Source organism: Armigeres subalbatus, chromosome 3 (genome assembly GCF_024139115.2).
Source record: "Armigeres subalbatus isolate Guangzhou_Male chromosome 3, GZ_Asu_2, whole genome shotgun sequence".
NCBI lineage: Eukaryota > Metazoa > Arthropoda > Insecta > Diptera > Culicidae > Armigeres > Armigeres subalbatus.
In genome coordinates, this window is record NC_085141.1 from 30,345,970 (window position 1) to 30,363,503 (window position 17,534).

A 17,534-nucleotide genomic window follows, 5' to 3' on the forward strand; every position below is an offset into this window, starting at 1 on the left:
TTGATACCCATATTGCCAGGGATTCTACCAAATGAATTAATGATCACTTTAGGCCCTCCCCTCCGGCAACCTGTTCCAGGATGACCGGTCCGTTGTCAAACCATCCAATGGTCCAATTACTTATCAGATCATGCTTCCGAAACAATTTCATGAATTTTGATACCCATATTGCCAGGGCTTCTTCAGAATGAGTTTGTGGCCACTTTAGGCCCCACGAGAACCTGTTCCAGGATGACCGGCCCGTTTTCAAACCATCCTATGGTCCAATTACTTATCAGATCATGCTTCCGATACAATTTCATGAATTTTGATACCCATATTGCCAGGGTTTCTTCAGAATGAGTTTGTGACCACTTTAGGCCCCACGGGAACCTGTTCCAGTATGACCGGTCCATTGTCAAACCATCATATGGTCCAATTACTTATCAGATCATGCTTCCGATACAATTTCATGAATTTTGATACCCATATTGCCAGGGTTTCTTCAGAATAAGTTTGTGGCCACTTTAGGCCCCACGGGAACCTGTTCCAGGATGACCGGTCCGTTGTCAAACCATCCAATGGTTCAATTACTTATCAGATCATGTTTCCGAAACAATTTCATGAATTTTGATACCCATATTGCCAGGGCTTCTTCAGAATGAGTTTGTGGCCCCTTTAGGCCCCACGAGAACCTGTTCCAGGATGACCGGCCCGTTTTCAAACCATCCTATGGTCCAATTACTTATCAGATCATGCTTCCGATACAATTTCATGAATTTTGATACCCATATTGCCAGGGTTTCTTCAGAATGAGTTTGTGACCACTTTAGGCCCCACGGGAACCTGTTCCAGGATGACCGGTCCATTGTCAAACCATCCTATGGTCCAATTACTTATCAGATCATGCTTCCGAAACAATTTCATGAATTTTGATACCCATATTGCCAGGGTTTCTTCAGAATAAGTTTGTGGCCACTTTAGGCCCGACGGGAACCTGTTTCCGGAATAACCGTTCCGGGATTAATTCATAAAATGGTCCTGTAACGTAGTTAAGTTATATTCTTTAAATTTCCAACGAAGTTGATTAGTCATCATGCAAGAAATCTTCATTTGGTTGAATATATATCTTCAATTCACACATACTTTGGGACTTGGCCCAGTTAATCCGGAATTCCCGTTACCAGGTAATCCGAATCGGTTCTCTGTAACATGTATCGAATAGCGGGTAAGTTCCTGCATCAGTTGCAACCAAAATCGTCGAAATCGGTGAAAAACTGACAATGTTATGATCATTTTAAGTCCGTGGGTACCCGGGTACCCTGTCGGTAACGTAAGGGTGTCTTTTTTGTCGGTAACAAAAGGGTTAAAACTCATTGTCAATCTGTTTCCACTATTCTGGAAAAAGCGATGAAATGATTGTAATCGGCGATTTCAACCTCCCAGGAATTTCTTGGGTGAATTCTTCCAATGGATTTCTCTTTCCGGATGTGCGCCACTCTGCCATTCATCAGAACACCTCGTACCTTCTAGACAATTACAGCTCCGCCGCGCTCTCGCAAATGAATCACGTAACTAACCAGAATGTGGCCATACCTATTAAAACAATAAAACTGTCACTTGTCATAAGACGAGTTTGTACAATCCCATTTAATTCCACCAAACTTGTATTGTCTTGTCTACAAACTTGTCTTATGACTTGTCTTCCACTAAAAAGCTCAAAATAATTTTCTTAACAATAAAACTGTTTTTGGAATCGATAAGTTATTATTTTTCATTGGTACCATCAAAATCACATTGCATAACCGAAATCAGTTTTAAATTTCAGTAGATTTGATAATGTACGTTACTCAAGAGATTCTGCGGTTGGGCAAAGAGTTTTAGTATTTTGTGTATTATTTTATTGTTACAAAATAGATCAATGCGTTGAATAAGTGAAACATGAAATAATGAACCATTTCAACATGCTAGAATAAAAGTTTATTAACCTTTCAAGTTTATCTTTTGCACAAGTTGTTTTGCGTGTCAATAAATACAAATGTGGCGGTGAAAAAGCAGAGCATGGAGTTGGTTTCGTAGTGATGGGCAAGCAGATGAAGCGAGTGATGCGGTGGAAACCCATTAGCGAACGAATCTGTGTGTTGAGGATACGGGGCAAATTCTTCAATTACAGCCTAATCAACGTTTACGCACCGACAAACGATAAATCCGACGACGTGAAGGACACGTTTTATGAATGTCTTGATAAAGCCTATGGAGAGTGCCCAAAGCATGACGTGAAAATTGTTATCGGAGATGCTAACGCTCAGGTCGGTAGAGAGGACGTTTTCCGTCCCATAATCGGTAATCGGTAATCACTCCGCTACCACTGACAACGGCCTACGGCTAGTAAATTTTGCTGCTGCCAGAGGGATGGCCATCAGTAGCACCTACTTTGCACGAAAGAACATCCGAAAGCACACCTGGAGACACCCAAATGGTGAAACTTGTAACCGTTTGGTTACAAATTGTGGATTTTTGTTTTGTCATTATGTTGTTGTTTCGCACGTTTCTTGTGCAATAACAGTAGATGCTACCACAGAAACGTTAGGGATTGTACCGCTGTAATTACATGAGGAAGCTACCAAAATCCAACATGGCATCATGATGTGCAAATGTCATGTTGGATGAAACAGAAATGGAAATAGCGGGAAAATATGGAGGGAATTTCTTTTAAAAGAGGAGCCATTGCCCAAATTCGGCCTCTTTAATATCAGGCGTCCGTGTGCTGAAGAAGTGTTTTTTTAAAAAGTGCAGTTGATACAGTGCGTGAGAACCCTAAAATCTAGCAGGAGCTAGATTTTATTATTGGGGAAACCTGTTCAGGTAATTCGACGCTGTGCACTGGGAAACCCGGTTTTAATACCAATCGGTCCTTTAGGACCTCTTTTGTCTCTTCCTCTACCTTTTGTGGTAGATTCTCAGCACACGGTTCGGCCCGCGAAGTCATTTGGCTTCCGCGCCTAATCCGTCAAGGATTTTAACGTCCTTCACCGGACGATTCCTCGGGCCGTAGGCCCTAATCGTAAAGGAGGATTTCCCCTCTCGGCCGTCCAAGGTGGCTAAGCCACGGCCGGCCGATCGCGCCTACGAGGGAAGACGCCTGCCCACCATTGTCCAGCAACGCCCGCTGGCCCCGTCGGACGAAGACCGTCCGTTCACCGTTCGCCTCGCTATTCCGGCGAGATTTCTGGTCGCACAGCTCGATAGGAGTCGCTGTGTCGGCCATTCTACTCCGTCACCAACAGCAGCCGCGGTATGTACCGGTACCAACATTAGAATAGGTCACACTTAACAAATTAACACAAATTTATTACACAGAACAACACGCACACATCACAATTAGGAAAAATAAAATTATGTGCAAGTAATGTGAAAGTTCTGTGTTGTTAGTTTTTGTTTACCGCGAAAAACCCTTGATTACCCAGTAGTTAGCCTGGGATTGCCGGAGAGTCTCTTGTGTCCTGGTCTGGCCTGGCTATTGATTGTTGACGATTCAGGAAACAGTAGTTTCAATTGGCTCCCAGCCAAAAGTCCGCGAACGGTAATCAAGGGTCCGTCGTAGTGTACAAAAATCTAACGATTTTGCCGACGGGAGGTGGCAGGGATCCGTGCTTGCACGAATGACATCCACCTTTAATCACTATTCATTCCTTGATGTGGAAAAAAGTGTTTGCACAAGGCTTTTGCCTTCAAAAGAGGTCCTGAGCACATCACGGACACATTTGCGATCGATTGTCGTTTTTTCCGTACTAAAATTCGTTGATGTTGGCAAATTTTGTGTTTCGTGAACCGTTTATTGACTTTTATAACATATATCATAATCTGGGTGCTGCGGATAGAGCCGTTTTTCTGCGCTCAAGCTAGCAGAGGGATATTTTGAAATCACTCCCATAAACAAAATTATTTTGCAGATACTTGGCTGTCAAAAATTTCCCGCTCTTCGAATTTCTCTTTCCCCGCTGCATGAGGGCACACAAATGTGCTAGACTCTACATGACTTTACGATTGTTTACATACATTCATGCTCTAATCAGCTGCTGAATCTCGTGAAATTTCGTAACGAGTGCTTTTTAGTTGCATTCCCACTAATTTTCCACTCGAAATATAATGTGAGAATATTTGTTACAAAGAATACAAAACTCAAACAAAGTTTATTTTTATTTTTTTCCAAAATAATAACAATACTTCTCAATATTAGATCAGAAACGAACATAACCACAATCTTCAATGTTTGGCTCCGGCACAATAGAAAATTTTGGCTTCAGTTTGACAACCAAATCGATTCTATCCGCAGCACCCAGATCAGAATTATGCTTTACTGTTTATGCCCATTTACTTTGACAACGAACGCGCACAATTTATTTTAACTTGTTTTGTTTTGTTTCGTCACTGTGTTTTACGATTTTGTTTTCACCCACTTAACCACCACTGATTCTCATAAACAATGACACGCAAGCGACGAGCAAAGGCTGAAACCAATTATGCAGCAATAAATTGGCAGCCGCAGACATATGATGCGGACGAATCGGACTTGGAAGAATCTACTGAGATTCCCTGTCCATTACTATCGACGCATCCTAACTACCCGCTAGAGGAGTTAGAGCTGGACCTCGAAGAGACTCTGCATACCATTCGGGAGCAGAGGACTTCGGGGATAATGATGCCAGCGGATGTCGTAAAAATTAAAAGAATAATTAATTTATTTATGCGTGACATGGACATCGTCACAAGCGATGCCAATTCTCGCTATTTACCCCCTAGCGCGACATGCGAATTCAGGGAACCGGAGTCGGAACCAGAAGAAAACCATGAATTAATAATTCCTAGTTCCGATTCCGATGAAAACAATATGTCCTTCAGCGAGTCCGAATTCAATTCGGAAGACCAACTTCAGGTCGATAAGGGAACGACAAGAAGCCCAATGTCACGCTTTTCTTCCGGTTATTTTTCTCCCGATTTCACCAGTAAGTCGATGCTTCCTTCATTCGACTATCCCCGAGACTTACCTGGTAGTGCTTTCCATTCTTCAAATTCCCAATCTTCGAACCCCGAATCCCTAAGGAAGCAAACTCGGACTTTTAAGATCCGACGGAAAAAGGCCAACAACAATCTTCAAGCGGAACCCACGGCCAAAGAACTGTGCACGAAAATAACTTCGATTTTGGAACCTACATTTTCATTAAAAAATCCCCGTTCCGGACGCACACCTGGAACCCACCAAAAGGTATTTTCCTTCAATAAAAAGAAAAACAAATCCAACTAAAAATTTGACAATTTTATTTCTCATCATTTTCCAATTCCTTACCTATGGCAGATTGCCCAGTTCCGGTGCTGTGCGGGATCATTATTTGCCCCAGTCACTTGGTGCAATCACCGCCGAAAGGATGAACACCTGGAAAGAATTTGAGAAACCAATTTTAATCATTTTATAACACCCAAGGACAATGGAATTGTTAGTCGGTTGTGTTAGTTGTAAAGAGAATCAATTAGCTGTTAGTCTAGTCCTAATGTAGTTTGACCGACGGATGAAAGACTCCGGTCAGTCGGTGAAAAAGGCTAGCATGCAATAAAATGATCCACTTACCTGATTTATTACGGGGATCCATACCAGCACTGGCAGGATCGGAGCGGGAGGCGAGGGGTCAAAACAATTTCCCTCATCTCGCTCCACCTGTGGAGATGTTGGGAGGGGATCGCCCAATTGATTGTATTGGCCAAACTAGAAAATTAAATTCCAATCATGACTATGATGGATTGTTAATTGTGTACACATTACTTACCTGATTGCATCTTGCAGTGGCAAGATGATTATCACGGTGTCCCGGAACCGTTATGGGTTTACTATTGGCCAATCTTTCATCGGAAAGATTGTTGCCAAATAGCACAACAACCCTGGTTGAATGAAGTCATTCACCTAAAAAAAACACAAACACATACGAAGATCAATCTTCGATATGTTTATATAAATCGTACGTACTACTTACCGATTAATTCACAAAAAGGCACTTTTCACTTTAAATTATTTCATAGTCACTGCACAGCATAACGTAAACATAAATAAACAATAGATATGCTGTGACAGTTTGATTTGACAGATTCATGACGTTTCAGCGAGCTGTCACTAACTGACAGTTTGCCCGCCGGCGAATCAATCCCGCCAGGGGGTTCGGCCGCGCACATCGAATGTGATCGAATGTGGTGTAAATATTGTAAATAGGGTTGTAAAATTGTTTTTCGATGCGCAACTTGTAAATATTATAAATAATGTTGTTTACCCATAATACGGGATATTTTAATGATTTTAATTTGTTTATTGTATATTTTGCATGTTTTAATTTATTTCATTTTTGTATTTTAATTTGTATATATTGGTGCACGTACGTTATTGTTATTTTATCATATTTATTATTTATATTTTTAATTTGTTGTAAAGCTGTATTATGATATCGCGCGATATAAGTAGAGTAGTTTAGAATTTTAAATTGTTTTTTTGTTAATACTGTATATATTTTAAATTGTTTAACATCCACGAACCGATGACGGCCGAAGATGACTTGAGAGAGTGAATTGAAAAAAAAAATGCAAAATCTCTTCGTGCTTTCGCATTTTTTTCATCGGGGTGGTGGATAGTGTAACCGTTTGGTTACAAATTGTGGATTTTTGTTTTGTCATTATGTTGTTGTTTCGGAACCTTCACGTTTCTTGTGCAATAACAGTAGATGCTACCACAGAAACGTTAGGGATTGTACCGCTGTAATTACATGAGGAAGCTACCAAAATCCAACATGGCATCATGATGTGCAAATGTCATGTTGGATGAAACAGAAATGGAAATAGCGGGAAAATATGGAGGGAATTTCTTTTAAAAGAGGAGCCATTGCCCAAATTCGGCCTCTTTAATATCAGGCGTCCGTGTGCTGAAGAAGTGTTTTTTTAAAAAGTGCAGTTGATACAGTGCGTGAGAACCCCCCCCCCTTCCTAGCAGGAGCTAGAATTTATTATTGGGGAAACCTGTTCAGGTAATTCGACGCTGTGCACTGGGAAACCCGGTTTTAATACCAATCGGTCCTTTAGGACCTCTTTTGTCTCTTCCTCTACCTTTTGTGGTAGATTCTCAGCACACGGTTCGGCCCGCGAAGTCATTTGGCTTCCGCGCCTAATCCGTCAAGGATTTTAACGTCCTTCACCGGACGATTCCTCGGGCCGTAGGCCCTAATCGTAAAGGAGGATTTCCCCTCTCGGCCGTCCAAGGTGGCTAAGCCACGGCCGGCCGATCGCGCCTACGAGGGAAGACGCCTGCCCACCATTGTCCAGCAACGCCCGCTGGCCCCGTCGGACGAAGACCGTCCGTTCACCGTTCGCCTCGCTATTCCGGCGAGATTTCTGGTCGCACAGCTCGATAGGAGTCGCTGTGTCGGCCATTCTACTCCCGTCACCAACAGCAGCAGCGGTATGTACCGGTACCAACATTAGAATAGGTCACACTTAACAAATTAACACAAATTTATTACACAGAACAACACGCACACACCACAATTAGGAAAAATAAAATTATGTGCAAGTAATGTGAAAGTTCTGTGTTGTTAGTTTTTGTTTACCGCGAAAAACCCTTGATTACCCAGTAGTTAGCCGACCCTGGGATTGCCGGAGAGTCTCTTGTGTCCTGGTCTGGCCTGGCTAGTGATAGTTGTCGATTAGAAAAAAGGGGGAGTTTCAAACTTGCAACCAGATAGACCATGTTCTGGTGGATGGGCGCCATTTCTCGGATGTTATCGATGTGCGGACATTCAGAGGTCCGAACATTGACTCTGATCACTACCTCGTTGTCAATAAAATTCGATCACGGTTGTCAACTGTATCGAACGAAAGATCACAGCGAACGATGCGTTACAATATCCAGCGATTGTCGGCGGAAGGAGTATCGGCTGAGTACCGCCAGAAGCTCGACGAACGGATAAGTGCAATCAACGTTAGCGACAACATCAACGATCTATGGGAGTCGATCCATGGAGCGGTGAGCACAACAGCACGAGAAGTGGTAGGCACTGCACAGAGGCGACTCAGGACGGGTTGGTTCGATGTGGAGTGTCAGAGAGTGACAGACGAGAAGAACGTTGCCAGAAGCCGGATGTTGGTGTCGGGTACCCGATCGAATAGAGATCGGTACAAGGAAGCAAGAGCAGCCGAAAAACGAACCCACCGCAGGAAGAAAAAAGAGTACGAAGAACAAGTTATTAGTGAGGCGCAGGAAAAAATGGAGCAGAACGATATGCGGAGGTTTGAGGTTTTACGAGTCTGTCAATGGCGTGCGGAGAAAGACAGCGCCATCTCCCATCATGTGCAATGACCAACAAGGGAATTTGCTGACAGATAAAACTGAAGTGGCTGCCAGGTGGAAGCAACACTTCGAGACTTTGTTGAATGGAGGAAGTGACGGTGCATCGGTGAACAGAATAAATATTAGCGACGTTGGACAAGCTGTGGAGTCACCTACACTAGATGAGGTTAAAAAGCTGTTAAAGAGCTGAAAAACAATAAGGCTGCGGGGAAGGACCAGCTCCCGGCTGAACTTCTCAAACATGGCAGTGAGCAGCTTTATGAAGTTCTGCACCATATTATGTCGAAAATATGGGAAGACGAGGAAATGCCTGCTAGCTGGTTGGACGGCCTCATTTGCCCTCTCTTTAAGAAAGGGCACAGACTGGAGTGCGCCAATTACCGAGGAATAACCCTCCTTAATTCGGCGTACAAAATTATGTCCCGTATCCTGTTCAACAGATTGAGACCGCTTGAAGAGTCCTTCGTCGGCGAATACCAAGCAGGTTTTCGTGAGGGCCGATCAACGACGGATCAAATGTTTACCCTGAGACAAATCCTTGATAAATTCCGGGAGTACAACTTGCAGACACATCATCTGTTTATTGATTTCAAGGCGGCGTACGATTCAGTGAAACGGAACGAATTATGGCAAATTATGCTTGAACATGGTGTTCTGTACGATCCATGTATGTTATACACGCTAGGCCGATACCATCACCGATAAGGTGTGGAGAGTTTCTCACGCTTTCGACTATCACACGATAGACAGCTATTCGGCATATCAGTAGCCGACGGTCACTCAGTTTAGTTGTTCGCTAGCCACCGGTCAAGGTAGACGTTAAAATAAATCGAAACTATCGAAATTCTCTTTGCATGCACTTTCTAATAAAACGAGAAGTGGTAAAGTTTATCGTGTCTTGTGCTACTCGCGTAGAGAAAATACCACCTGTGCAAAGGAAAACGTGTTCGTTCGCTGTTCGGAGTTTCTACTAGTGAAGTACGGTGACCATTCCGTTGGAGTTCTAGGTGAGCCACGACCTGCCCATACATATTTCTGGTGCCGTGACCAGGATCGTGAGCTGCACTACTGAATCCATCTAGCCCATACCAGTGAAAGCTGTGAACCAGCAGCCATCACAACCTAAGAAGATTGCACGTTTTCCCTCTTGAAGCGCCATTGCTGTTGGGTATTGTTCAGATGCCCACTGTTAGCCTTCGCCATTGTTCCTGATCCACGTTGCCGCTAGTAATTACAATCAAAGCCTATTAAATTAGGTACAAGGTAATGTACCTCTCCAGTGGTTTCTTGCGCATCTGTGGGTGCTTTTAGATGTTTTCTTCATTTTTGCATGGTCATCACAACATCGCCGTTGTGTCAGCATATTAAATGCACTAGACGATCACACCGCCTACAAGGATAAACCCACATCGATTATTTTGTACGACATTGTGGCTTCGAATCAGCAATCATCAACACAATTCTGTTCGGTGGCGATTGGAAATCATCGCTGCAAGGTGTTAGCCGTTTGACACTGCAACGTTAATTATTAGTCACCACTGTTACCCCATCCAAGAACTGCATGCTTCGCTGTGGATATTCGCATGCCATCCCAGTGCTCAATCAGATCATCAGAACGAGTTGCATAGGAGTTTGAAGCACATCAAAACTACTCGCACCAGGGTGCGATTGTTCCAGTTCCGCGGAGATTAATTATACAAGGCTCGAATAGCCTTGGAAAAGGTTAGTACCTGTCCAAGTGACCTATTCGTATCCATCCAGGTCTACCCGGTTTCTCTGTTTGCCAGGCACTTTCCTACTTCTTTCCTGCTACCCTACTCTCAAACAAGATGCCGGATGGAAGCACCAGCTCGACTGCCGTGAATGATAGACTGCGAGAACAACTTACTACTCGAAGGACGACACTACTAGCGCAGCTAGGCCGAGCAGAACAGTTCATCGCCCAATACGACGCCGGACGGGATGAGCTCGAGGTACCGCTACGGATGGAGAATTTGGACGTACTTTGGGCATCTCTCGAGGAAGTGCAAACCGCTCTGGAGGACAGCGAAACAACCAGTGAGGGTAAGACCGCCAATCTTAAATTCCGTGCTGCATTCGAGCCGAAGCTATTTAAAATTAAAGCCAATTTAAAAGCTAAACTGCCTCCGCCAATTCTTCCACAAGTCAGTCGCCCTCATGACCCCCCTCGCGTCAATTCCACCTTGTCTAATTTGAAGTTGCCTACCATTTCGCTGCCTGAATTTGACGGTGACTACCGTCAATGGTTAACGTTCCACGACACGTTTAAGGCACTTATCCACGACAACGATGAGTTGCCCGTAATACAAAAGTTCCATTATTTGCGGGCTGCCCTGAAGGCAGAAGCTGCACAATCGATCGAAACAATAGCGATTAGTGCTGCGAATTATACTCTGGCGTGGGATTCATTAATCAGTAGATATTCCAACGAATATTTATTGAAGAAGCGACATTTACAGGACCTGATGGACGTTCCACGAATGAAAAAGGAGACTGCGGCTGCGCTACATTCGACCCTGGATGAATTTCAGCGTCACATCAAAATTCTCAAGCAGATGGGTGAGCCAACAGATACCTGGAGTACCTTGCTGGAACATCTTCTGTGCACCAGACTTCACGACGATACCATTAAGGCTTGGGAAGACCACGCCGCATCTGTCAACAACCAGAGCTACTCCTGTCTGGTCGAGTTTCTGGAGAAACGAGTTCGCGTATTGGAATCCATTTCGGCTAACCATCATGGCACTCAGCCTACTATCGCATCCCAGTCTAGCAGTTACCAATTCCGCAAGCCATTCATCAAATTGTCTTCCCATTCCGTAACAGAAAGTGCATTCCCCAAGTGTCATGCTTGTGACAACCGTCATGTTTTAGTAAAATGCCCTCGATTCATGGCCATGGCTGTTTCCGAAAGGCTACGGCTAGTGAATTCTAAGCGCCTTTGCGTTAACTGCTTCCGTCAAGACCATTTTGCCCGGGATTGTTCATCAAACTACACATGTCGAGTGTGTAAAAAGCGACACCATTCTCTGCTGCATTTCGGATTCTCCAATAGTTCCAGTCCATCCAACCAAGATGTCCCTTCCTCTGCATCCGGGAGAACCTCCAACTCTGTTACTTCGAATAACTCGCAGTACAATGACCAACGCCGAGTCCAGTCCGCGTCTGCGACCACTGAACCGATTGAGGTGCAAATCAGTAATGTTGCTCGCGATGCTATTCCTACGGTTTTCATGTTAACAGTAGTGCTTAAAATTGTGGATACATACGGAAAGGAACACTACGCTCGTGCTCTGCTCGATAGTGGTTCTCAACCCAATTTGATAACGGATCGTTTGGCACAACTTCTTCGAACGTGGAAGTTCAAGGGATTGGGCAGAGGCCTGAATACGTTACCGAGTCTGTGACAACAGAGATCCGCTCTCATTGAGGAAAATTTGCTTGCAATGTGACATTCCTCATTCTTCGTAAGATAACTTCCAGTCTTCCTAATAGTACTGTGTCTGTGGACTATTGGAAGCTACCGGAGGATATTTTTCTTGCCGATCCTGGCTTTAATCGCTCCAGTGACGTGGATTTGATTTTGGGATCGCAGTATTTCTTCGATTGTTTCCCTTCTGCGGCCAAAATTCAGTTGTCGGACACTCTACCGATACTCATTGATAGCGAGTTTGGGTGGATCGTCGCTGGTGGATCTCATCTTGTTCCTCCTTCCATGGATTCCATGTGTTGTCAGACAGTTACAATTTCGACGAGTCACCTTGAAGAAAGTTTGGAGAGATTCTGGAACATCGAGGAACTTTCCGCTAGAACTGCTCTCTCCATGGAGGAGAAAGCATGTGAAGATTACTATCGCTCGACTGTTTCCCGCAACGAAGAAGGAAGGTATATTGTTCGATACCCAAAAAATGTAAATTCCAACACCATGATCGGAGAATCGAAGAAAACAGCACTGCGCCGATTCACTCTTTTGGAAGGACGTTTTGCCAGAAACCTCTCGTTGAAGCAAAACTATGAGAGTTTCATGGAAGAATACTTATCATTAGGCCATATGCGCCCAATCCATGAAGAAGAGAAACCCGATGCTCTGGAATGCTACCTTCCTCATCACCCAGTAATAAAGGAATCCAGCACAACCACAAAAACGTGTGTTGTGTTTGATGAGTCCAGTTCCGGATACTCTTTAAATGACGCATGTTGGACCGGTAGTGCAGGACGATCTTCTGACCCTTGTTATACGTTTTCGAAAGTTTCCTGTTGATTTGATTGAGGATATTGCCAAAATGCATAGCCAGATACTAATTCCTCCCGAAGACGGTCCACTTCTGAGAATAATCTGGCGATCTGATTCATCTAAACCACCCTCAATCTATGACCTTCAGGCGATCACATACGGTCCTGCTCCTTCTTCTTTCCTGGCTACAAGCACACTGCAGCAGCTGGCCATCGATGAGGGTCAGGCCTATCCACTGGGAAAAGTTGCACTACAAAAATCTTTCGAAACCGGAAACCATTCAGGTGCGCGACGAGCTAACCATTCTGTTGTCGAAGGGAGGATTTCCCATCCGGAAATGGACGTCCAATAAATTACCAGTACTAGAAGGACTCGACGCAGATTGCCTAGGAACTCAATCTAGCATTCGATTTGATCCAGACGAAACCGTAAAAACTTTAGGCATTTGCTGGGAACCGGAGAAAGACCAATTTCGGTTCAACTTCAATGTAAGACAGAACATATCACGAGCAACAAAGAGGACTATCCTTTCGACTATTTCTCAACTATTCGACCCGTTAGGGTTGATAGCACCTATTGTAGTGCGAGGCAAACTATTGATTCAGCAGTTATGGTTAGCAGCTTGTTCCTGGGACGACGAAGTTCCTGACAATTTGAAACAAAAGTGGGACATCTTCTATCGCCAACTCCCGGAGCTGTCTGAGTTCCGGATTCAACGCTATGCATTCCAACCAAATGCTGAAGTTCAACTCCATACCTTTGCGGATGCTTCCGAAGCTGCTTATGGAGCTTGTTCTTATGCACGTTCAGTGGATTCCGAAGGGAATGTACGAGTTGTTGACAGCAAAAACTCGCGTAGCGCCCCTCAAAAGATTATCGCTCCCCAAGCTTGAATTATGTGCAGCAGTCATCGCAGCTCAGCTATACAGTCGAATCACGGAGGCTCTGGACATGGATGTTGCAGGTTCCTTTTTTTGGTCTGACTCCACAATGACGCTCCATTCGCTGAAATCCCCTCCTGGTTCGTGGAAAACTTTCGTGGCAAACCGCGTCTCAGAAATCCAGACGACCACCCACGGAGCTAGTTGGAACCACGTTGCAGGTACACAAAACCCCGCTGATCTGCTATCTCGTGGCATGAACACTAAAGATTTCCTGAGCAGTGCTTTGTGGAGAATAGGACCGGAGTGGCTGTCCTGTTGTGAAGGTGAATGGCCGGTGTCCAATCAAGTAGATTCAACCGAAGCAGATACTGAACGCAAACCAGTTAACACCGTCGTAGCCCGTTCTGTGCTGAAGTACAACCAAATATTTTCTCGTTACTCAACATTTTCACGTTTGACCCGTATAGTCGCCTACTGCTTGAAATTCGCCTACAACACCAGAACTAAAACCAGAACACATCCTGTGAATCTTGTTGGCTCGGATCATTTGCATTCATTAACCGTTGATCAACTTTTGCGCGCAAAAATGACACTAGTTCGTCTCGCACAGGCTGAATGCTTCCAAGAAGAAATACGAGATCTCAAGCAACATCGTTCTCTAAAAAGGCAATCCTCTGTAAGGCTTTTGCATCCATTTTTAGACCAGTTAGGTGTGATGAGGGTGGGAGGGCGACTTAGATTGGCAAAACGGCTTTTCGAATTCAAGCACCCAGCTTTGCTTCCCAGCTTCCATCCCCTTGCTATACTTATAGCAAATTCCTTCCATAATAAATTAATCCACGGTGGCGGCCGTTTAACTTTGGCTGCAATGCGCGAAGAATATTGGCCGATTCATGGACGACGATTGGTCGAAGCATCATTCGTAACTGTATCCAATGTGCCCGAGCAAATCCCGTCCCGGTTCGTCAGCAGATCGGCCAACTTCCAGTTGCTAGAGTCACCCCCAGCAGACCCTTCGCCGTGACAGGGGTGGACTATGCTGGACCTGTATACCTAAAGGCAATACACAAGCGAGCTTCACCGACGAAAGCGTACATTTGCTTATTCATCTGCTTCACAACGAAAGCTGTTCATCTCGAGCTTGTGAGTGACCTTTCGACCCCGGCTTTCCTCACTGCTCTCCGACGATTCATTGCACGCCGTGGCCGTCCCTCCCACATCCATTCGGACAACGGCAAGAATTTCATCGGAGCAAAAAATGAACTACACCATTTGTATCGCCGGCTGGCTGACCAGAAGGAAGTTGCGAAAATTCAAAAATTCTGCACGGAAGAGCAAATTACCTGGCATCTAAATCCCCCGAAAGCTCCACATTTCGGTGGACTCTGGGAAGCCGCGGTGAAAGTAGCGAAGTCTCAACTATATCGGCAACTCGGATCGTCGCGACTTTCTTTCGAGGACATGTCAACAGTACTGGCGCAGATAGAGGCAGCAATGAATTCCGCCCACTCGTTCCGATGACAGAGGATCCAGAAGATTATTCCGTTATTACTCCAGCTCATTTCATCATCGGAACGAGCATGCATGCTCTTCCAGACCCTGATGTGAGCGAAACCAACTTGACTCGTCTAGCCCACCACCAACGTCTTCAGCACTTCTTTCAGCAATTTTGGCACTTCTGGAGAACGGAGTATCTTCAAGAGCTCCAGAAAGATACAACGCGATTTCGAGCCAATAACGAAATTTGTCCCGGAAGACTAGTTGTAATCAGCGATGAGTTTCAGCATCCCACCCGTTGGCCCCTTGGTCGGATCGAAGCTGTCCATCCTGGACCTGACGGTTTGGTTCGAGTGGTCACATTGCGCACATCAAGAGGAAATATCGTTCGGCCTATAACAAAAATTTGCCTCCTGCCAACAGAAACAACGAGAGTTGAAGACAAACAACCACCACGTTACAACCAAGACGTCAGCGGTGTTAGTCCTATTATCAACGATTTGTAGTTTAGAAGAAGTTCAGTATTGTAGGCTGCTGTGAATAGGTAGCGTAGATTATAGCAACATTAGAGAATGAAGAACTGTAATCAGCCTTGGAATGTATTAGTATTTTAAGTGATATGGCAGTTATTAATTTTGTTTGAATTAGAAATTCGTGAATTTCGGTGGCGGCGATGTTCTGTACGATCCATGTATGTTATACACGCTAGGCCGATACCATCACCGATAAGGTGTGGAGAGTTTCTCACGCTTTCGACTATCACACGATAGACAGCTATTCGGCATATCAGTAGCCGACGGTCACTCAGTTTAGTTGTTCGCTAGCCACCGGTCAAGGTAGACGTTAAAATAAATCGAAACTATCGAAATTCTCTTTGCATGCACTTTCTAATAAAACGAGAAGTGGTAAAGTTTATCGTGTCTTGTGCTACTCGCGTAGAGAAAATACCACCTGTGCAAAGGAAAACGTGTTCGTTCGCTGTTCGGAGTTTCTACTAGTGAAGTACGGTGACCATTCCGTTGGAGTTCTAGGTGAGCCACGACCTGCCCATACACATGGTTTTCTGGCGAAACTGATACGGCTGATTCGTATAACGTTGGACGGATCGAAATCAAGTGTAAGGGTTGCGGATGAAATATCGACGTCATTTGTTACCTTAGATGGATTAAAGCAGGGTGATGCACTCTCGAACCTACTGTTCAATATAGCGCTCGAGGGAGCGATTAGGAGAGCTGGTGTGCAAAGAAGCGGTACCATTATCACAAAATCGCATATGCTCCTGGGATTTGCGGACGATATCGATATTATCGGAATTGATCGCCGTGCCGTGGAAGAGGCTTTTGCGCCTTTTAAGAGGGAGACAGCGAGGATTGGACTCACGATCAATACCAGCAAAACGAAGTACATGATCGCTGACAATCAACGTGGGTTCATTAGTGGTGGTGGTAGCGAAATAGTGCTGGATGGTGAAAAAATTTGAAGTGGTAGAAGAATTTGTGTATCTTGGAACATTAGTGACGTGCGATAATGATGTTACCCGCGAGGTGAAAAGGCGTATTGCAGCTGCAAATAGGGCTTATTACGGACTTCGTAACCAGCTTAAGTCCCGTAGTCTGCAAACGAAAACAAAACTCGCGCTGTATATTACAGTAGACGTTCGATAACTGCAAGTCATTTAACTGCAATGCTTTTTAATTGCAATTCGATAGTTGCAACAGTTTTGCAGTTATCGAACGGCTAAACTTCAAACTGATGTCAGACTCAATAACAGCTGCATCGCGCTGCACATTTGAATGCACTTTTATTGCATCTGACGTCGATTGACAACCGTTTGACGTCTAGAATGCATTGCAGTTATCGAACGGCATTCGTTAACTGAAAAGTAAACATGTTGCAGTTAACGAACGGCTACTGTACTCTGATTCTTCCGGTGGCTTTATACGGCCATGAGACATGGACGTTAAAGGAGGCTGATCGAAGAGCTCTCGGAGTGTTTGAGCGTAAGGTGCTGCGGACAATACTCGGCGGTAAACAGGAGAACGGTATCTGGCGGCGTCGTATGAATCACGAATTGTACCAGGTGTATAAAGGGCTGGATATTATTAAGCTTATACAACACGGCAGACTACGGTGGGCTGGTCACGTTGTTCGTATGCCGGAAGAACGTCAAGCGAAGATAATATTTAGTAGAGAACCCGGAAGAGGCCGCAGGCTTCGATGGCTTTTTGCAGTTGAAGAGGACCTGAGGGCGCTCAATGTTCAGGGCGACTGGAAGCGATTGGCCCAGGATCGAGTCCAGTGGAGAAGGATACTCCATTCGGCGTAGGTTCATCGAAGAGCTGTAGTCCATCAAGTATCAAGTAAGTAAATACAAATATTTTTTTATGGTGGTTTCCATAACACATTCAAGTAGTGCATTGATGAGTTGGTTTTCTTTGTAGTTTTGAATTCCAGCCACAAAAATATTGATATGAACATCAAAATTATGAAAAAAATATTTTATTGCTTTGCCTGTTTTTTTACCATGGGTGGGGCAAGT

The 17,534-nt window shown here is 44.5% G+C and overlaps 1 protein-coding gene and 1 long non-coding RNA gene across 2 annotated transcripts; one reads left to right on the top strand and one right to left on the bottom strand.

The window, feature by feature from the left end:
- Positions 1–4,465: 4,465 nt before the first annotated feature.
- LOC134221553 (uncharacterized) lies at positions 4,466–5,272 on the top strand (the record flags this gene model as incomplete). Its single annotated transcript, XM_062700746.1, has 1 exon — positions 4,466–5,272. A coding segment is annotated over exon 1 (807 nt), but the record flags the coding sequence as incomplete, so codon positions are not given.
- Positions 5,273–5,296: 24 nt separating this feature from the next.
- On the bottom strand, positions 5,297–5,930 carry LOC134224028 (uncharacterized). The gene is made up of 3 exons (XR_009982812.1): positions 5,802–5,930; positions 5,606–5,740; positions 5,297–5,413 (listed from the first exon to the last, which is right to left on the bottom strand). It is a non-coding gene; the product is annotated as an uncharacterized LOC134224028 (long non-coding RNA).
- Between the last annotated feature and the right edge of the window lie 11,604 nt (positions 5,931–17,534).